Source organism: Phyllobates terribilis, unplaced genomic scaffold (genome assembly GCF_046119375.1).
Source record: "Phyllobates terribilis strain yellow unplaced genomic scaffold, ASM4611937v1 Scaffold_9__5_contigs__length_417890890, whole genome shotgun sequence".
Classification (NCBI taxonomy): Eukaryota; Metazoa; Chordata; class Amphibia; order Anura; family Dendrobatidae; genus Phyllobates; species Phyllobates terribilis.
The window spans coordinates 142,634,196-142,654,284 of NW_027362769.1; the positions used below are offsets into that span (position 1 = coordinate 142,634,196).

At 41.6% G+C, this 20,089-nt stretch overlaps 1 protein-coding gene across 5 annotated transcripts; it reads right to left on the reverse strand.

Annotated features, from left to right (window-relative positions):
- Positions 1-399: 399 nt before the first annotated feature.
- On the reverse strand, positions 400-19,203 carry UPP2 (uridine phosphorylase 2). 5 transcript variants are annotated; one of them, XM_073647139.1, is made up of 7 exons: positions 19,034-19,203; positions 12,673-12,790; positions 7,922-8,080; positions 6,356-6,470; positions 5,434-5,643; positions 3,723-3,869; positions 400-1,881 (listed from the first exon to the last, which is right to left on the reverse strand). In XM_073647139.1, the coding sequence occupies exons 1-7, from the start codon at positions 19,093-19,095 to the stop codon at positions 1,739-1,741; spliced, it is 954 nt and encodes a 317-aa protein (XP_073503240.1). In that variant the 5' UTR covers positions 19,096-19,203; the 3' UTR covers positions 400-1,738. The 5 variants fall into 5 exon arrangements, with proteins under 5 accessions (XP_073503240.1, XP_073503239.1, XP_073503241.1 ...); XM_073647138.1 differs by lacking the exon at positions 19,034-19,203 and adding an exon at positions 14,303-14,451; XM_073647140.1 differs by lacking the exon at positions 19,034-19,203 and adding an exon at positions 14,312-14,385.
- Between the last annotated feature and the right edge of the window lie 886 nt (positions 19,204-20,089).

Here is a 20,089-nt window from a genome sequence, read left to right on the forward strand (position 1 = left end):
AAGCGTGCTCGCCACTCAAACGCGCATCGGGGTGATTGGGTACTCATTGAGTATCGATGAAGCTCGAGTCCCCGCCCTGCATGTTTTGCAACTGTTAGACAGCCAATAAACATACACGAGCAATCCCTGGATGTGTATTGGCTGTCTAACAGACACAAAACATGTGGGTGGAGTCTCGAGCATCATCGATACTCGATGCATACCCGATCACCCCGATGCGCGATCCAGTGGCTAGCACACTCGCCCATCACTAAAAGCAATCTGGTTTTTCTAATCCTGGCCACAGAGGCCCAGGCACGATACAAATTGCTTATTTCCAAACACCGTGCCACTCCTGTTCAATGGTTATGTCTGGTATTGCCGCTCAGTCTGATTCAGTTGATTGGAGCGGGGCTGCAATTTACATTACCTTCGCTATGTTTATTAAAGCAGCCAATGGTTATAAAATCTTTGGTAAGTTTCAACCAGAAAACTCGGACGATTTTTTTTTCTCATTTTTAATCCGTATACAATCTGCTTTTATACAGCAACAGCTATTAAAATGTAGCAACATTAGTTCTGTGTCCAGATTTTTATATTATATTTGTGTTTTATAAACTGGTTTATATCTTTAGAAATTCAATCTGTGTTAATTATTTTATTACTTTTCATATCCCATGAAGTTTTTTTTCTTTATATTAATGGTTCAAGTGAAGCACAAGAAGGAGATTTTACTATTGTTTTGTTCTACAATTACTATGTATCATTCATAAAATATTCATTATTTTAAAACCATTTTACAGCTACTACAAGAGGATTAAAGATGGATAAAAACAGACCTGTTCTAAAATATTACGCAGCATAAACAATCTTATACGTCCCGCAAGGTCTGACACTTGCCAAAACCATCGCGGTTCCGGCCGGCTGTAATCCCTGCTCGCTGTGATTCTACCTGCTGGCAACAAGCCCTATATATTCATTAATTATCGACTCCAATGACCTGAAAGTGCTTTAATTCATTAGCCAACATGGAGAATATATATAAACCTCTTGTGCTGCCAAGTAAACTAGAGAAGGAAATACAATTTTGGAATAAAATCTTTTAGTCACTGGCCTTTGACCCAGACGTCTTTTGAAACTATGGAAGCAAAGTACATTGTGTCTCCTAGATTTAAACTACCCTTTACTTTAGCAACCATTTATTGCTCCAATGCATCTGAAAAATAAAAATGAGAAAATGTGCAAGTCTACCGTTTTATGTACACAGAGTCTATGCAATCTTATGAGATTTGCATACTTCCGGCCACATTCCAACTAGATGTGTCCAGCCTCGCTCAATTCACTTGCATTGAGCCAGGCCACGCACGTCTAGTTGGCATGTGACCACATGTATGCAGATTGCATACTTTCGGTCACGAGCCTTGCAGCTCCCGCTCAACTGCAGCTCCGCACCATTCACTTCAATGGTGCTGAGCTGTCATGCCTCGTGCAACCCGTGGACAGGAGAAATAACAGAGCGTTCATGCATTACATGGATCATAGCTGATCGATGAAGGTCTCTGAATTGCAAAAAGCAAAGGCAACCCATTAAACAGTAAGAGCACAATCCCCGTTAGGTATTTTTTGCATATGTGAACAGTACATTATATAGCAGGTCCTGCTGCCTGTTTTCTACAATAACCTGAGATTCTTGCATGTGTCTACATGACCTAGCTCACAGTACAGGGTTTATATACAGAGGACATTTTCTGCGCGGAGTCTATGTGCCCATGTGCAGCTGCTTCCTGATGAAACTGGAAATCAGCTTCTGAGGTCTCTTCTGGAATTCTGTAAGGACCTCGTGACTGTGCGTGATCTGATCGCCCTGTAACCTGTCCAGAAGAGTCACGCAGACCACGGCAGCTGAAATACAAGAAAGGCCAGTGTATCAGGCTGTTTGCTAGTCAAATACATCTACCGTTTAATATCGGACTGAAAAATAGCTACCCGGTGATGTGGAAGGAATAAAACAGTTTACAGACACTATCACGCGCATTATTGGCACCCCTGATTGTTTATCATAAAAAAAAAAGCCGGAATCAGGAGCATGTGACTCCTATATGCCCCCTCATCAAGACCAGCGAGAACATTGACTCCGAGTCATCAAGGCTATGTCTTCAGAAATAGGTAGAAATGTACCAACTGTAAATTGTAGGAGGATTACATCAGCTTACCGATAAGGGTAGTAGTTCCAGGATAGATGCGGTGCAAGGAAATCCTGAGTCTGGTTCCCAGGTAAGCAAGTAAGCCCCCAGGTTTGGGACTTAGTATCCCAAAAGGGAAGAACACATTGAAAAAACATATATGTACCACAGTACGGTCACTGCCAACTCCACAATAACAAAAGGAACTAGCTGCCACCACCAATCGTTTATACAGGCCGAAATTGGACACCTGTTACAGGTAGTGTACGGCTTCAGGGGTTCGGTTTACAGAGAAAGAGGAACAGAGCTGTTATATTTTATATATTTAATCTAGAAAGGTAGGCAGTGTTTATCAAAAATATACAAAGATGTTACAAAATAGAGACCAAACAATACGGTATATACAATCTTATGGTATAAAAGGGATGACAAAAGATAAGTACTAAACTTCTGTCACGGGAATGGCTCAGAGCTTAGCAAAAGGAAGCATGCCTTAGGGCAATGGACAAGACCACAGAACACTGTGTCTTCCAGAACTGACAAAAAATCAAACTCTGATTTTTATTATATAAAGTTATGCCCACATACCTCCCCTTACTGAGTTCATATGGGGGCTGGTCATGGGATGTGCTATGTCTTTAGAAGATTATGAGATCCCCAACTTTCAGGATAACTTCACCCCTGGAGGCCCCAGGTGGGAGATATTATTATGTTTCCTATGACGATTTTACCTTTCTAGAATGATGAAACATTGCATGGATATCATCATCCATCCCACCAATATAAAGTTGGAGGCGTTCGGCCGGCCTTACGGTGATGTGAGTGAATGCGTTATGTTTGTCCATCCACTACAACGGCAAAAATTTATCTCCCATAAATATCGAATCAATGCAAACCCCAATACTCATCATTGACCACTGGTTCCATAGTGTCTGACATAATTCCTTTGAACAAAGGAAGCTCCTGTACTTCTCCGCCTCTGATGGTGGCTGGTTCTCAGCAGATCCCCTGTTGTAACTACCTGTTCACGACAGGAGGTCCTACCTCAATGGAGGTTGAAATGTCAGCTCTTTCTCACTTCCCCAGTTATAATTAATCCCATATGTTCAGTGTGAGGGTAATATGTCCCCTCTCCAAAGAGGTCTTTATGGATTTTACAATTTTTCTCTACGACAAGAAGCATCAGTGCTGTGTAACAGAGTGTAGTTGTAAAATCATATGAAGGGGCACTTAAAATAGCGGAAAACAAGCCTTTATAGTTTTTGATAGAATGTGGATTTAAATACACTTTTATCCCCCTGAAATACACCTTTAATATTCTGGGGTGCCAATAATGCTGACCACAATTGTATGAGTAGCAGAGCCGCCCCACAGGGGCCACCACCAATCTAATCAGGTACCTGTTACCATTAGAAGTACAGAACATTTTGTAGCACAGATTAAACTAATCAGGTGCTTAATATAAGAAAGTAACACAATCTCCAAGCAGAATGCAATAGTATACATGGCCGCTATGTCATACATTTCCCCAAATGCACTTGTTTATAGGAAAAGAAATACCTTTAAGTCCACATAAATGGCACATGGCAGCAAAGACCGAAGACTCCATCTCAATGTTCCTGACTCCCGCGATGTACGCCTTTTGCAGATACTCGCATTTTTCTTCCTTCGAAAATGAGCAGAGAGCGCCATCCAATCTCCCCTGACCTTAGAAATAAATTACTTTTACCTCTCTCGTCCGTATTTCATTACTCACAAACAAACATAAAATTATTTTATTTCATACGAGTCATTTCTACCCAGCAGTTGATGTTGGCTACTATGGGGGCACCGTAATAAATAGTAATAGATGGACTGATATCCGTGCCAGAGAAGAAATATTCTAATAGGGCAGCGTTAAACGCCAAATCCTCGGGGGGGACTGTGATGGAATAGGCTGGTAAAATACGTAGGAAATGAGAAAAATGAATATGTTATTATCTAGAGGATTAGGTCAAACTTTTGGGATGTCCTGTGCATTAGCTCGTTGTGACATCACAAACCATTCCCAGATTTGGCCATATACACGTATGACTGTGCAACAAAACTGAATCGGAATTGGGTGGATCCTCGTTTGGCATCTCCAAAAATCCAACTGAACCCAATGGATTTACAGTATGCAGAAAGCTCCCTCTAGTGGAGGCAATTGCACTTATATCTAACAAAACTATGTCTATGCAGGGGAGCTCTAAAGGAAAATTAAACTCCCATCACTTTAAAGGGAATCTGTCACCCGTTTTTTTTTGCTACCCCTTCTGACAGCAGCAGGATGTAGATGCAGAGACCCTTATTGCAACTATATATCACTTACTAGGCTGCTTGCTGCAGTTTTGATAAAATCACAGTTACAAAATGCAGATCTAGCAGTTCTCTAAATGCGGAGCCCTGTATAATCCCATCCACACCAGTGATTGTCAGCTTTCTATGTACACTGACAGAAAGCTGCCAATCAGTGTTGGGGGCGGGGTTATACAGAGCTCATAAATATGGAGGACTACCTAGCAGCAGGTTTACTAGTCCTCTAATGATAATCTCCTGCTGATAAAAGTGTGATTTAATCAAAACTACGCCAAGCCCAGTAAGTGACACATAGCTGGAATCAGGGTCTATACCCCTACATCATGCAGCACTCAGATTAGGTGACAAATACTTGGTGACAAAAATATGTTATGAAAATATCAGCACATAAATATGTTATAAATAACAAGATGTTGTAAGGTGAACTTGGCCTTAAAGTGTAACTGCACTTTAACACGTCATATATATATACATTAACCATTAGATTTGCAGATTGCTAAAAAGGAGGAGCAGGAGTGCTCGTCTGAGTGCTGCACTCCTCCAAGATTGAAGACAATGTCCCAGAATCAGAGGAGGGCAGTGCTCGGCTGAGTGCTTTCGCCATCTCAGTACCTGGACCCCCCACCCCGATCAAAACTTTTTACATGTCAAAAGTTTTCTGAAAGTCCATTTACACTTTAAACTAGCTGCTTATGGACTGTCTGTGTTTAGAGAGGACATCTGCCTATAATGTCAGAGGTCTAAGGGGTAACGTTTTAGCTATTATCCTAAGTCATATTGCACGACTCGTTAAAGGGTTGATTGTGACTTGTAGGATTGCTGCTTCCAATAGGTGGCGCTATAGAGTTCAAGTCCCCTTTTTCTCTGAAGAGGCAATTTGCATATAATGTCAGATAAATTCCACGGTATCTAAAGTATCACTCTGGTCACCTACCTTCATAGAAGTCGTAGGTGCACATGGTGTGACCAATAAGAGTCGGAAAATCATTGATCTCTTTGCTGCAGCGTAGAAGGCTTTCTGCAAGTTTCTGGTCCAGCTGAGTGTTCCTGATAACCACCTTATCTAAAATAACCTGCTCGAACTGTGGTCTGAAAAATGCATCCACTGCAATATCTGTGATCACAACCGTCCCTGGTTCGATGCCTGCAATACATACATCAAGGTGAATCAATACTGGATCAATGCTGCACCCGAGTGATGTAACAGAAGGGGGAATATTTACCAACAATGTACCAAAGGGTCGCACACTACAGAACCGCAAGCAGCTCGAATAAAACTAGCGCTCGAGGGGAAAATATAGAAATATTTTAACATGTCAGTGCATTATAATAATGCTAAATATTAAGGAGATATCAGGTTACAACAGCCAGCTGTCATCAGATTTATAAATATTCAGACATCCACAGGGCAGTCCGTGTTTCATAAATTGAGAGCTGTAATTATTGTCTGACATATCTGAAGATGGCAATTCAGGGACATCCTTTCTTATCGCTCAGTGCTGTTACTCTGTTATTCCTCTTGGAAATGTATGAATAAACTGATTCCCCTGTCAATGGGAAATGACATTGTCCTTTCAGTGCTGGTCCACTCTGACCCTACTAACAAGGCAAATGCTAGCGCCTAGCTGTCATTTCCTTCATACATTTTCAGGAAGAGCAAGAGAGGAAAAACACAATATAACATAAGATAACAGACGGGTTATGTTAGAGGACTTCTCCTGAACCCCAAGGATACGTTCCCACAATATTACCGGAATAAACTTTATAATATTGTCACTTTTAGAACTTTGCGCCACTCTGGCTATATCAGTGCGCTACGGTGAATCTGACCATATTTTTTCAGCATGGGTCCTTACCGATTCCCCCCGATGTTCCAATACGTATTATCGTCACATCTCTGCATTTGGCGTGATGGAGAAGCTTGATGAGCTCGTGCAGCATTATAGAGATAGAAGGGATTCCCATTCCATGCTGCGGAAATAGAAATCTTTATGTTAGGACCTCTCTCACCCCCCATATAGCCAGAATACCTGCATATAAGCTCATATACCACCCTGAGGACATTTATTCCAAAACCATCAGTCGCCCCCATGGAACCAGAGTCTGACACAACCTCAAATCCTAACACACCGCCATATGGATTATATACCTCCATATAAACCAATACAGCACCATGTAGACCAGTAATGGTCAACCCAACATTTTGGATGGTAAATACTTAACAACATCCCCATCTTTTCGGGGCTGTCTGAAATTGGGGGTCAAAGGAATATGTAAAAATACATGGGAGTGGGTGTTTGTGATCTGCTTTGGGTGGAATGTACAGTAAGTTTTTGGAATGTAAATATTTAATTAACTAGATGTATTTTAGGGCTAAAATTTATTTTTACAATTGGGTTTTATTAAACATTTTGCTCCGAATGGCATTTTTACAGGCTTTTTTTTTTCTCCGCACATTGCTGACTGCAGAATGAGTTAACTGAAAATCCATCAGTGAGCTCGTTCTGACAAAAAGTTTTTAAGGACTCATTCAGACGTCACTCTTTTTTTCTCACATGCAAAACTAGGTGCAATTTTCATCATTTTTTTTTTTTATCTGATTTTCGTCAGTGTGTTAGTTTTCACTATCAGAGTTTCATCAGTTTTTTCTCATATGCAAAATAAGTAAATAAATCTGATGAAGGTTTCTCCTTCCAAAAAGTCAGCAAAAGACAGACGGAAAATGGCTGGCATCCTAAAGTCTGATTTTTTTATGGACCTAAATATTACTTGTATTAACGAGTTTGATTCATGACATGGATCGATATCGAATATGTCGTGATTGTGTGCTGACTACTCGGCCCGCAAAAAGACACGGACATGTGAACAACAAGGTACGAGTTCTATCTGCGAAATTCAAGGTACCTGACAAACTTTTACTCTTCTCAAAAAAGATCACAAAAAAAGTTTAGCTTAACTTTCATGTGGTTTTGTGGTCATAAATAAGAACGAACTCACTGACAGGGATAGAAATATTATTTTTAGTCCAAAATATATGCATTTAAATAATAATAAAAAAAAAACAACGTTCCCGAGGTTGCCTAAAACTTTGAAATATGGCCCTTGAGGCTCGAATATCGCAATCATATCACAACTACACAGTTATCAAAAACTCATGGAACTGGTCTAAGTGGAAAATAAGGAACAAGAACCAAAGTGATTGGGTAGGATCTGAAAATAAATCAGACCACCAGAGGGCGCTTGTCTCCACTTTTCTCATAAAAAGTTGTTTTGGCAGTAAATAATAATGAAATGTTCCTTCTCTGAAAGATGCAATTTTATGACCTGATATAAATAATGAAAGAAAGTCATTTAAACCTGGCAACTATCGATTGTGTCTGTGCAGTTTGTTATCTTTCATTTTTCAATAAAATGACACTCACACTAATAGACAGCACAGGGCCGGCTTTGTACATGCTGTATCTGTCTGTGCCAGCACAAATATCAGCTATGTCACTTCCATCTCCATCCAGACCCAGCTCCTGGTGTATGAAAACTGCAAAGTCCCTCATTCTATTTGGACTTCCACCAACGCAGACAAACTGCAAGAAAAAAAGAAGAGAACTCTAATTGCTCCCAACCCTGCAGGCATGTAGTCAGAAATAAATGGAGCAACATTATATTAGAAATCGCCATTTAAAGTAATTGTAACGGATTAAAACAAAACAGCGCCCTCTTGCGCTTTGGCTGGGTCTGGTATTGCAGCTCAGCCTTTCATCTTAAATGTGGCTTAGCTGTAATACCAGACACATCCTATTGACGAGAGGCGCTGTTTTTGGAGGAAAAAAAAAAAATCAACTTTTTTTTAATAGAAACTATACAAAAAAACGTATGCCAAGTAACAGGGATGTTGCCTATAGCAGTGTTATACCTACTAAAGAGGCAGACCATATGCTTAGAATGCGCTTGTGGTACTGAATTGCTTCCTCGCTTTAACAAAGTCATGGGATTTACCTGTAGCTGCCACTAGGGGGAGGTCGCTGCATACAGAGTCTGTAGACTCTACACCGCATCTACTGAGTGCAGTACTGTCTGTAGCAATCTATATGCAGAGAGCTCCCTCTAGTGGTGCATGAAAGCAGCCTGAATTTTAAAATTTAGCTATACAGTATGATAGTGTGAAAAGAAGCAGGGGATTTGGAGTTGTCTGTAGTATTAGTTATTGACAAAGCATGCTAATTATATAATACTGATATTATAAAGTCCACAATCGGGGGAAAATGTAGTTGCTGGTCCCCACTTAATTGTAAAGTGCTGCCGAATATGTTGATTCTATATAATTTTAAAAATATATTATAGTTGTAAACAGTATAAAGAGATATTGTGAAGAGTGATAACTTTAGCATATTAAGGTGGGGTCTATAGCTAAATAATGTATTTTGTGTATCCACCTTAACCTTGGGCCCGTGGGTACCTCCCTACCACTAGGCAGCTCAGTTGATCCCCTTTATTAAAAGAAAGTTTGTTATAACAGTTAAATGTAGGTTTTGCTTTAAAGAGCATATGTCAGCACAAAATAACTGTTCAAACCAAGCACAGGCATCCGGTGCACCCCTTGTGTGGCCGAGCGGTTCAGTGCATCTTCTCCCGTTCTTGTTTTCCATCTATTTCTGCTCTCTTCTTCCTTGATTGACAGTTCTTGATGTACAGGAGCCAGGGTGCACTGAGCTGCTCAGAGAAAGTGCCTGTGGCTGGTTTGAACAGTCATTTTGTGCTGACAGACTCCTATACTTCACCCTGGGGTTGTCCTGAGTGTTTCCATTATTACTCCATGAAATGAATATTCAGCTTGTGCTGAAGTGGGAATGAACGAGTGAATGATCTTTGAGTTTCGTAAATGCCGACTCCACGCTGCTCCGCAAATAGTTTTTTACTGGAGTAATGCAAATGGTGAAGGTTGGGGTTACAAGTCCCCTCCTCCGAAATAAAATGCTGAGTAATCACTTCCCAACGCTGGCGCTCAGGAACATAATAAATGGCTGCTGCCCACGACTGCTCTACAGAATAATCCTCCAGTACAATATATGAAAAATACACGAATATACTGCATATGTGTAAGGAGCGATCGGCCGCCCAATGTTGTATCATAAAAGTTCTCCATAGGAGACCGACAGTTCTCTCCATAGGACACCAGTCGATACTAAAAGCTGGATAAAGTATAGATCACTTAAAATTGCCATTTACCTCTTTTTTTTTCAATTACCTCTGCTCTCAAGAACAAAGGGATTTTTGATTCTATAGTTTACAGTTTGTTGCCTAGCTTACAGACCACTGCTGAAGACTATAAGAAGTGGCCGCTCTTCTAGGCAAGGAGGTTGCAAGTTCTTTCTAGTGAAGATTGCTAGCTCTGCAAATCTGCCTCTGCCTGCAGCATACCGTTACAACCAGCTGCTCAACCATGCCGTTGGCCCAACTGTCAATCATCAGAAGTGCACCACCCCCAGTGAACTGGGAGGCTGGGGAGTGGTGTGCTCCTGAAAGCAGAACATGGGACAACCCTTTTAAACGGTTATTTTGCTCTGACATATTGATGGCATAATCAGGCCTCTGGGACAAACATATCTTAAGAACAGGTCCACTCTCGTTCTACTGTAAATGGCAAGGTGGCTGCACATGCGCAGCTTCTTCTACCATTCCACTGTAAATGGCAAGGTGGCTGCACATGCTCAGCTTCTTCTACCATTCCACTGTAAATGGCAAGGTGGCTGCACATGCTCAGCTTCTTCTACCATTCCACTGTAAATGTCAAGGTGGCTGCACATGCGCAGCTTCTTCTACCATTCCACTGTAAATGGCAAGGTGGCCGCACATGCTCAGCTTCTTCTACCATTCCACTGTAAATGGCAAGGTGGCCGCACATGCTCAGCTTCTTCTACCATTCCACTGTAAATGGCAAGGTGGCCGCACATGCTCAGCTTCTTCTACCATTCCACTGTAAATGGCAAGGTGGCTGCACATGCTCAGCTTCTTCTACCATTCCACTGTAAATGGCAATGTGGCTGCACATGCTCAGCTTCTTCTACCATTCCACTGTAAATGGCAAGGTGGCCGCACATGCGCAGCTTCTTCTACCATTCCACTGAAAATGGCAAGGTGGCCGCACATGCGCAGCTTCTTCTACCATTCCACTGTAAATGTCAAGGTGGACGCACATGCTCAGCTTCTTCTACCATTCCACTGTAAATGGCAAGGTGGCCGCACATGCTCAGCTTCTTCTACCATTCCACTGTAAATGGCAATGTGGCTGCACATGCTCAGCTTCTTCTACCATTCCACTGTAAATGGCAATGTGGCTGCACATGCTCAGCTTCTTCTACCATTCCACTGTAAATGGCAAGGTGGCCGCACATGCGCAGCTTCTTCTACCATTCCACTGAAAATGGCAAGGTGGCCGCACATGCGCAGCTTCTTCTACCATTCCACTGTAAATGGCAAGGTGGCTGCACATGCTCAGCTTCTTCTACCATTCCACTGTAAATGGCAAGGTGGCCGCACATGCGCAGCTTCTTCTACCATTCCACTGAAAATGGCAAGGTGGCCGCACATGCGCAGCTTCTTCTACCATTCCACTGTAAATGGCAAGGTGGCTGCACATGCTCAGCTTCTTCTACCATTCCACTGTAAATGGCAAGGTGGCTGCACATGCGCAGCTTCTTCTACCATTCCACTGTAAATGGCAAGGTGGCTGCACATACGCAGCTTCTTCTACCATTCCACTGTAAATGTCAAGGTGGACGCACATGCTCAGCTTCTTCTACCATTCCACTGTAAATGGCAAGGTGGCCGCACATGCTCAGCTTCTTCTACCATTCCACTGTAAATGGCAATGTGGCTGCACATGCTCAGCTTCTTCTACCATTCCACTGTAAATGGCAATGTGGCTGCACATGCTCAGCTTCTTCTACCATTCCACTGTAAATGGCAAGGTGGCCGCACATGCGCAGCTTCTTCTACCATTCCACTGAAAATGGCAAGGTGGCCGCACATGCGCAGCTTCTTCTACCATTCCACTGTAAATGGCAAGGTGGCTGCACATGCTCAGCTTCTTCTACCATTCCACTGTAAATGGCAAGGTGGCCGCACATGCGCAGCTTCTTCTACCATTCCACTGAAAATGGCAAGGTGGCCGCACATGCGCAGCTTCTTCTACCATTCCACTGTAAATGGCAAGGTGGCTGCACATGCTCAGCTTCTTCTACCATTCCACTGTAAATGGCAAGGTGGCTGCACATGCGCAGCTTCTTCTACCATTCCACTGTAAATGGCAAGGTGGCTGCACATACGCAGCTTCTTCTACCATTCCACTGTAAATGTCAAGGTGGACGCACATGCTCAGCTTCTTCTACCATTCCACTGTAAATGGCAAGGTGGCCGCACATGCTCAGCTTCTTCTACCATTCCACTGTAAATGGCAAGGTGGCCGCACATGCTCAGCTTCTTCTACCATTCCACTGTAAATGGCAAGGTGGCCGCACATGCTCAGCTTCTTCTACCATTCCACTGTAAATGGCAAGGTGGCCGCACATGCGCAGCTTCTTCTACCATTCCACTGTAAATGGCAAGGTGGCCGCACATGCTCAGCTTCTTCTACCATTCCACTGTAAATGGCAAGGTGGCCGCACATGCTCAGCTTCTTCTACCATTCCACTGTAAATGGCAAGGTGGCTGCACATACGCAGCTTCTTCTACCATTCCACTGTAAATGTCAAGGTGGCCGCACATGCTCAGCTTCTTCTACCATTCCACTGTAAATGGCAAGGTGGACGCACATGCTCAGCTTCTTCTACCATTCCACTGTAAATGGCAAGGTGGCCGCACATGCGCAGCTTCTTCTACCATTCCACTGTAAATGGCAAGGTAATTGTACCAGTAATTGTAATCCTGACTCTGCTGATAAAGAGCCTCTTGAAAACGCTTCCTGAAAGGACAGGAAGTAGGAGTCTAAAAAGCCACAGTGGCCAGTGTAAAAACTGCAAGATTTCTAATTTTATTATTTTTTTTACTACAGATCCTGATATGAAAAATAAAAACTGTTGCCAAAAATGTTAAAAAATACATTTAACACATAAAAAACCCTAATTTTAAAAATAGGTAATTAATTTTCTGATTATACATTTAGTAAGTCAGTCATTACCTTAACATCCCCGAACATAGAGGGCAGGTCGTGTGTTCGTGTTCCCAAGTCAAAGTGGTAGAGGATATCCTCAGATAACAAGTCCAAATGGGGATTTTTAACATATCCAAATCCATTGCTGAGGAAGAGAAACAAAGGACACTGGTGTTCATTCCTTTATGCGATGTATGGATCTTTATAGAATGGATGTGGCCATTTTTGGGTTTTTTTCCGCATGTTTTTTAGGTTAAAAAATAATTTTTGCAATCTGGTTTCTTGAAACCTTTAACACCGTTGACTTTAACAGGTTCTTTGTTTCCCTGCACATTGCTGTCTGCTGAATGAGCTGAGTGACTCCATCAATGAGCTGCTACTGACTGCTTTTTTTCTGAGCTTCTTTGTGTTGATTTATCAACACAAAACACCTGAAAGTTGAGCCAAACTTTGATGTGGTCATAAATCAGCTGAGGTGAACTCCCTAAAAAAAGAGATTAAAAAAAGTTACAAATTCCCCTATCAGAATGAGCTCTCTGACATATTCTCAGTTAACTCATTCTGCAGCCAACATTGAACAGGAAACCAAAGAGCCTGTAAAAGTCAAAAGGTGTAAACATTTTAATGAAATTCAATTGGAATAATTATTTTTAGTCCAAATTACATGTATTTAAGTAAAAAAACAAAACAAAAAAGCAACACCCAAAGTTGTCCATATTCTATAATTTACCACAATGGTTGTGTATGAAATGTTACTAAATAAAGATGGATTTGTTTATGTGTTTAATTATTTTTTTGTAACTGAACACCAGATTTCAGATTTATAAAACCACTTCAATACCATTCTTTAGAGATAGAAATGCTTCTGATAACTGTGGTGGTACGGGAAATTATTTTCCACCACTTTTCGAAGAACCTGATTGCAGATTCATCAACAACCAATGTGTGGTCTTTGTTGTCATTTATTTCCATAGGGAAAAAAAAGTTTCAAAAATGTCACCCTTGCCCATACTACGTGTGAAAAGACATAAAAAAACAAAGAAATAACAAAATCTAAGATGCATTGGGGCAGAATTATCAATGTATTTGTCATTCTAAAATAATAAAAAATGTCAAAATGATAAATGCCAAAAACTAGTACAAAAAACAAGTTTTCCCTAGTTATTTATATTGCTCTGTGGATAATGTTGAGTCCCCATTACTATCCACATTTTCACAACAGATCAGGAGATGCAAATTTAATTCCCACACTTTTGAGCTATGGCTTTTTTGGGGGAGTGGATCATTGCTAAAATCATCTTCAATGCGTAAAAAAAACTTCCCATTCATTGCTATGGGAAATCCACTTTGCTGTTCATATGAGGAGTTTTTTTTTTCTTTTTTACTGAAGAGGTTTTAAAAAAATGCCTGCTGGGAAAAATAAGTGCTAAAGGAAACCTCTCCAAACAAGGCAACAAATCAGCAAAAAACGCAGCAGGAAAAAACTCGTCCAAAACTTTTCATGATAAGAAAAACTTTCTTCCAAAAAAAATATGAACATTTCCTGAAACTATTTCCACCTGAAAAACTTTTGGACGGGTCAAAAAACTGAGTGTGAACAAAGACTAATAAATGCGTTTTGTTCTCTATTACCTGCTCTTCCACATCACGCACTTACTTTACATACTCGTAATTGTTCCTTTCAGCCAAGTTTGAGCTGCCGCTATCTGCTAAGATCGGAGCCATCACTTATCCGGAGATGTCTGAATCCTCAATATTTAGTTCCTCTTAAAGAGAATTGCTCTCCTGATGTCACCGGGAGGGAGGGGCTTATAAGGGGTGATGACATCATATGAGGAATATCATTCCTGGGCTTCTGATTGGCTGCTCTTCGGAGGGTGTTGTCTGGGTGTATTCGGTAAATACTGGTTACTGATTATAGAGCCGGTTACTGTACTAAATACATGTGATCCTTTAGAAAATCCTGGTTACTGATTACTGTAGTGAAAGCCTGGGGTTATGTTGTAAATTCTGGTTGCTGATTATTGTGGCATATTTCACACATTTACTCGTTCTGGCCAGTGTTTAAAGTAGATTTCTATTGTGCCCACAGCAGGGGCGATGTGTTATAAAGGTAAATTCCAAGAAAAGCTAATGCCTGGTGCAGAGCCTGATGACCTGATGACTCAGAGATGCAAAGAAAGGAGTCATGCACTTTCCCCCTAAAGGCAAATTCCCCAAATCACAGGATATCTTCTATCCCTTGGAGAGACAAAATCACGAGTTATCTCTTCTCTGAGGGATAGGGGATAACTTGTTGGTCGCTGGTAGTCCAACAATTGGCACCCCCAACGACCCCAATATCAGGGTTCTGGTACCCTGAGAACAAGGCGGAGCGGAGGTGCTCATGCTTGGCCTCAGCTTCATACATTGCTTAGGGTACAGCGCTCAGATTTCTCCGGCAGTCCCATAAATAATGAATGAGCGGAGGCCGATCAAGTAGACCTCCACTCCACTGAAAAGGGAGGCTGCAGAGCCTTGTTCTTAGGGTTCCACAGCCTTGATTTTGGGATCACTCAGGTCCCAGCAGTTGGATCCCCAGTGATCAACAATTTATCCCTTCTCCTGTGGATAGGGGATAACTTGTGATTTGGAGAACAACCATTTAATACCCTGCGCTGTGAGTAACAACACGGTACATCAATCTGTTTGGTTCAGAATGTTCTTTATGCATTTTTTTTGCTGAAGCGTGTAGGGAATAGGTAACACGGGAGTAGCGCTAGACTATGCTCACAAGCGGAGGATATGCTGCAGATTAAACTGCTGGATTTTCTGGATGAAATTTTAGCACATCCCATTTTTATAAAATAAAAAAACAGAAATTAACTTGTGGTGCGGAGTTAATATCAGCGTGGTAATTAATGCTGTAGTTTTTTTCCCCAGTGAATTTAACAGGTCCATATATTATGGAGCCACAGACACTCCATACAGCATGAGGGTGGCATCACATTCTTGTCTTTGTGGCTCTCGGTGCCTCAGAGTTTCTCTTCATTATTCATTTACATGACAGCAGAATCAAAAGCTGTAAATGCATCAATCACTGAATATTCTGCATATTATTACATCTGAATGAGCCCTAAGGGGTTTTACGGGGATATAAATGCAAAAACGTACAAAGCTAGGGGCAAAGTACGAACATAAAAATCAGGGTTGGCTTTTTCTATTGACACCCCCTCTTGTGAGTTACCAAATGGTGCCCACATAACAATGCCAGATCGTCGCCCTATTCAGTGGTGTATGGTGTGGGGGCCACAAGAGTATTTGCCCTGGGGGAAAACTCTTAAAGCATAAAATTTAAAAAGAAAAAAAAAGAACTGAGCATTGATATCTCTAGTGATGAAAATCCTGGGCGGAGAACATGCCTGAACTTCTGTGCAGGTGCCCCGAATCTCGGAGCGAGCGACACTATAATCTGGCAGAGCAGAGGGCCATAGGTCTGCCCCACCACTCCTTCTCCCAACAGGCCACAGGTGTACCTCTTACCAGACATCAGTATTTTGGTGCAAGTGGTTGGATGACATCACAGCTTTGAGCCATATGTGCCATCCTACTCTATGACCAGGTTAGAAGAGGACACTGTCGCTCGGATTTGGTGAGTGTAAACTTTTTTGTGGATGGGTGGCACAAAAGTATTGTTATTACATTTGAGGAGGACACTTAGGGTGCATCATTACTTCCCAAAGGGGGCACTCAGGGGACATTATTACTTAATTAATGGCACAATCACTGGCGGACAGACAGAAAAGGGCCCCTGTGCAAGAACAATGAATGGGCCCTTTCCAGTCCAAATAACTCATTATAATGCACATTTCCAAATGCTTTGGAGGTCAAAATGGGCCCCCTTAACTCTTGAACCCCTGTGCGACCGCACAGGTTGCACCAATGGTATGTCCGTCCCTGGGCACAATACTTTCCTTTCCTTGGGCATTGACAACCCCAATATTATCACTGGCCTAATTAATACTTTCCAAACAATAAATTGGAGGATGTAGCTGTACATAGGGTAGGGTCGAGGGGTAAGTTGACCAGCACGGCTACCATCAGTTGTATGGTGTCTACACATATACAGCGCATGTGGAATATTTCCATATATACAGTTGCTTCTCACAAAATTAGAATATCATCAAAAAGTTAATTTATTTCAGTTCTTCAATACAAAAAGTGAAGCTCATATTATATAGAGTCATTACAAACAGAGTGATCTATTTCATGTGTTTATTTCTGTTAATGTTGATGATTATGGCTTACAGCCAATGAAAACACAAAAGTCATTATCTCAGTAAATTAGAATACTTTATAACAACAGCTTGAAAAATGTTTTTAAAATCCAAAATGTCCTACTGAAATGTATGTTCAGTAAATGCCCTCAATACTTGGTCGGGCTCCTTTTGCATCAATTACTGCATCAATGCGGCAATGTGGCATGGAGGCGATCAGCCTGTGGCACTGCTGAGGTGTTATGGAAGCCCAGGTGGCTTTGATAGCAGCCTTCAGCTCGTCTGCATTGTTGGGTCTGGGGTCTCATCTTCCTCTTGACAATACCCCATAGATTCTCTATAATAGATTCTCTATGGGGTTAAGGTCAGGCGAGTTTGCTGCCAATCAAGCACAGTGATACTGTTAGTGTGTAAACCAGGTATTGGTACTTTTGGCAGTGTGGACAGGGGCCAAGTCCTGCTGGAGAATGACATTTCCATCTCCAAAAAGATTGTCGGCAGAGGGAAGCATGAAGAGCTCTAAAATGTCCTGGTAGACGGCTGCGCTGACTTTGGTCTTGATAAAACACAGTGGACCTACACCAGCAGATGACATGGCTCCCCAAACCATCACTGATTGTGGAAACTTCACACTAGACCTCAAGCAGCTTGGATTGTGGCCTCTCCACTCTTCCTCCAGACTCTGGGACCTTGATTTCCAAATGAAGATTGGAACTCTGGGACCTTGTGGAGTGTGTCAATGACTGCCTTCTGGACATCTGTCAAGTCAGCAGTCTTCCCCATGATTGTGGAGCCTACTGAAACAGACTAAGGGACCTTTTTAAACTCTTCGGAAGCCTTTGCAGGTGTTTTTTGTTAATTATTTTAATTTACTGAGATAATGACTTTTGTGTTTTCATTGGCTGTAAGCCATAATCATCAACATTAACAGAAATAAACACGTGAAATAGATCACTCTTTGTGTAATGACTCTATATAATATATGAGTTTCACTTTTTGAATTGAAGAACTGAAATAAATTAACTCTTTGATGATATTCTAATTTTGTAAGAAGCAGCTGTATGTCATTTGCACATAACATTACTAATCAGTAGAGGTTGCCCCCTCCATGCACACACTATATGGTGACTAATTAGATTTCAATTTGGCTGCAGTTACAAGTCACAGGCGTGTTGAATTATTTTTTTTTTGCCGCAATCCTAGAACTGCACCGTTTTTGCTATAATTTTGAAAAATTGTGGACAAAATACAAACCAAAGTGAGACCACTTTGTGTGAATGCAGCCTTAACATAGTTTGAAATTGATTCAAGGGGAGGGGCGAAATCTGCTTAATCTGTTTAGTGCACAAAATACATTTTCTCGACCCAGCCATGTATTTATTTATTTATTTTTTTTGCTTTAGGTACAAAGTGTAAATCTATTAGCATTTTTACATATATATACAAAAAGCTGAAAGAACTACATAGCAATGCAAAGTGCAGAGGGCTCATTCACAGGGCAGTGTTACCGATCTGGATAATACATTTCTATGGGGCTGTAAACCTTATCTGCATGTGCCACTGATTTTATATAGAGTTCCGGATTCCCACAATGATCTGGAATGCAGTGTTAATACACAGGACAGATTTGTAATATATTTATATTTTACTTTGAGAAACGCCATATTAAAAAATTTCCTAAAATTTCACCTTTGGACCACGTGGACTACATGTGAAAATATATATTGTGCGGAGAAACAACACCAAAGTCTTAAAGACATTCATCAATGCATCTATGCCAATATTTCTTCTGTAAGATATCTTATCTGGGTGAATATTTCAGAAAATGTTGGTAGCCATTCAGACTCATCCACATGTGCTGCACCAGAGAAGAGGCATTTAATAAAAAATATTCAAGGAATATTTCTCCTATTTATAAAAAAAAAAATACCATATGAAAATCTGGTCTTATTGTCCCAATAGGTTTTTGTCTGCAACGTCCTCTCTGCTGATAATGTTGAGTCCCCATTTCTATCATTAGATCATTAGACACAAGCTGCACTGGCAGCAGGATTAAGGGCAGACAATTCCCAGGCATTTATAATACATTTAGCATTTATTCTGTTACCTGCTCTTGCACATCATCCACTTACTTTACATAATTGTCCCTTTCAGCCAAGTTTGAGCTGCTGCATTCTGCTAAGATCGGAGCCATCGCTAGATCTGTCTGAATCCACAATAATACCTCTCTCTGGTTTTATTTCAATGTTACAGCAGATTATAAACTTCAGCTAAGGAGAAATACTGTTCTGATGTCACCGGTAGGGAGGGGTTTATAAGGGATGGTGACATCACATGAGGAATATCATTCCTGGGCTTCTGATTGGCTGCTATTCGGGGGGTGTTGTCTGGGTGTATTCGGTAAATACTGGTTACTGATTATAGAGCCGGTTACTGTACTAAATACATGTGATCCTTTAGAAAATTCTGGTTACTTATTACTGTAGTGAAAGCCTGAGATTATGTAGGAAATTCTGGTTTCTGATTCCTGAGACATACTTCACAGATTTAATCGTTCTGGCCACTGTTTAAAGTAGATATCTGTCACGCAACTGTACTCAGCAGCAGGGATGGACACAGACAGAAAAGGGCCCCTGTGCAAGAACAATATATGGATCTTTGCAGTCCAATAGCTCATCATACTGCACCCCTTTATGTGTCTGAATGCTGCTCTGGAGGTGGAAGTGCCCCCTGACCTCTTGGGCCACGGTGCAGCTGCACAGGCTGCACCAATGGTGTGTCTGCTCCTGCCTAGCAGTCTCGGTGTGTTTTAAAGGTGCATGATGCACCTCATCCTAAAACCATAGTCTAGGTGTAAAACAGTTTATCAGCTTTTCCTGCAATGTTGGGACATGTAAGGGTATGTGGAGTGGGCTCAGAAGCTAAACCTGCCCAATAAAGGCTGTGTGTTGGCTGTGTTACACAGCTGGCACCTGTCCTTGACAGCAGAGATCGGAGCAATCTCCAGTCACTGCTGTTCAACCGCTTCAATGCCACTGACAATATTTGACAGCGGCATTTAATTGTCATGATCCCGATGCCACCCCACCACCACCGTGACATGATTGCGATGTGCAGTTGCCATCTCAGCCTGGGATCTGCTGAATGCAAATAAGTGAAGTCGTACTAGGCCCAGCCACGATAGGATT

Bases quoted from the DNA above. Each gene is read 5' to 3' on its own strand.
- UPP2 (XM_073647138.1), bottom strand. From the start codon at position 14,370: ATGGCTCCGATCTTAGCAGATAGCGGCAGCTCAAACTTGGCTGAAAGG. The intron at 6,471-7,921 runs GTGAGTGTCATT...CTATTTCCGCAG, and splicing joins GCCCTGTGCTGTCTATTAGT to CATGGAATGGGAATCCCTTC. The intron at 1,882-3,722 runs GTATTTCTTTTC...CTTGTATTTCAG, and splicing joins CCATTTATGTGGACTTAAAG to CTGCCGTGGTCTGCGTGACT.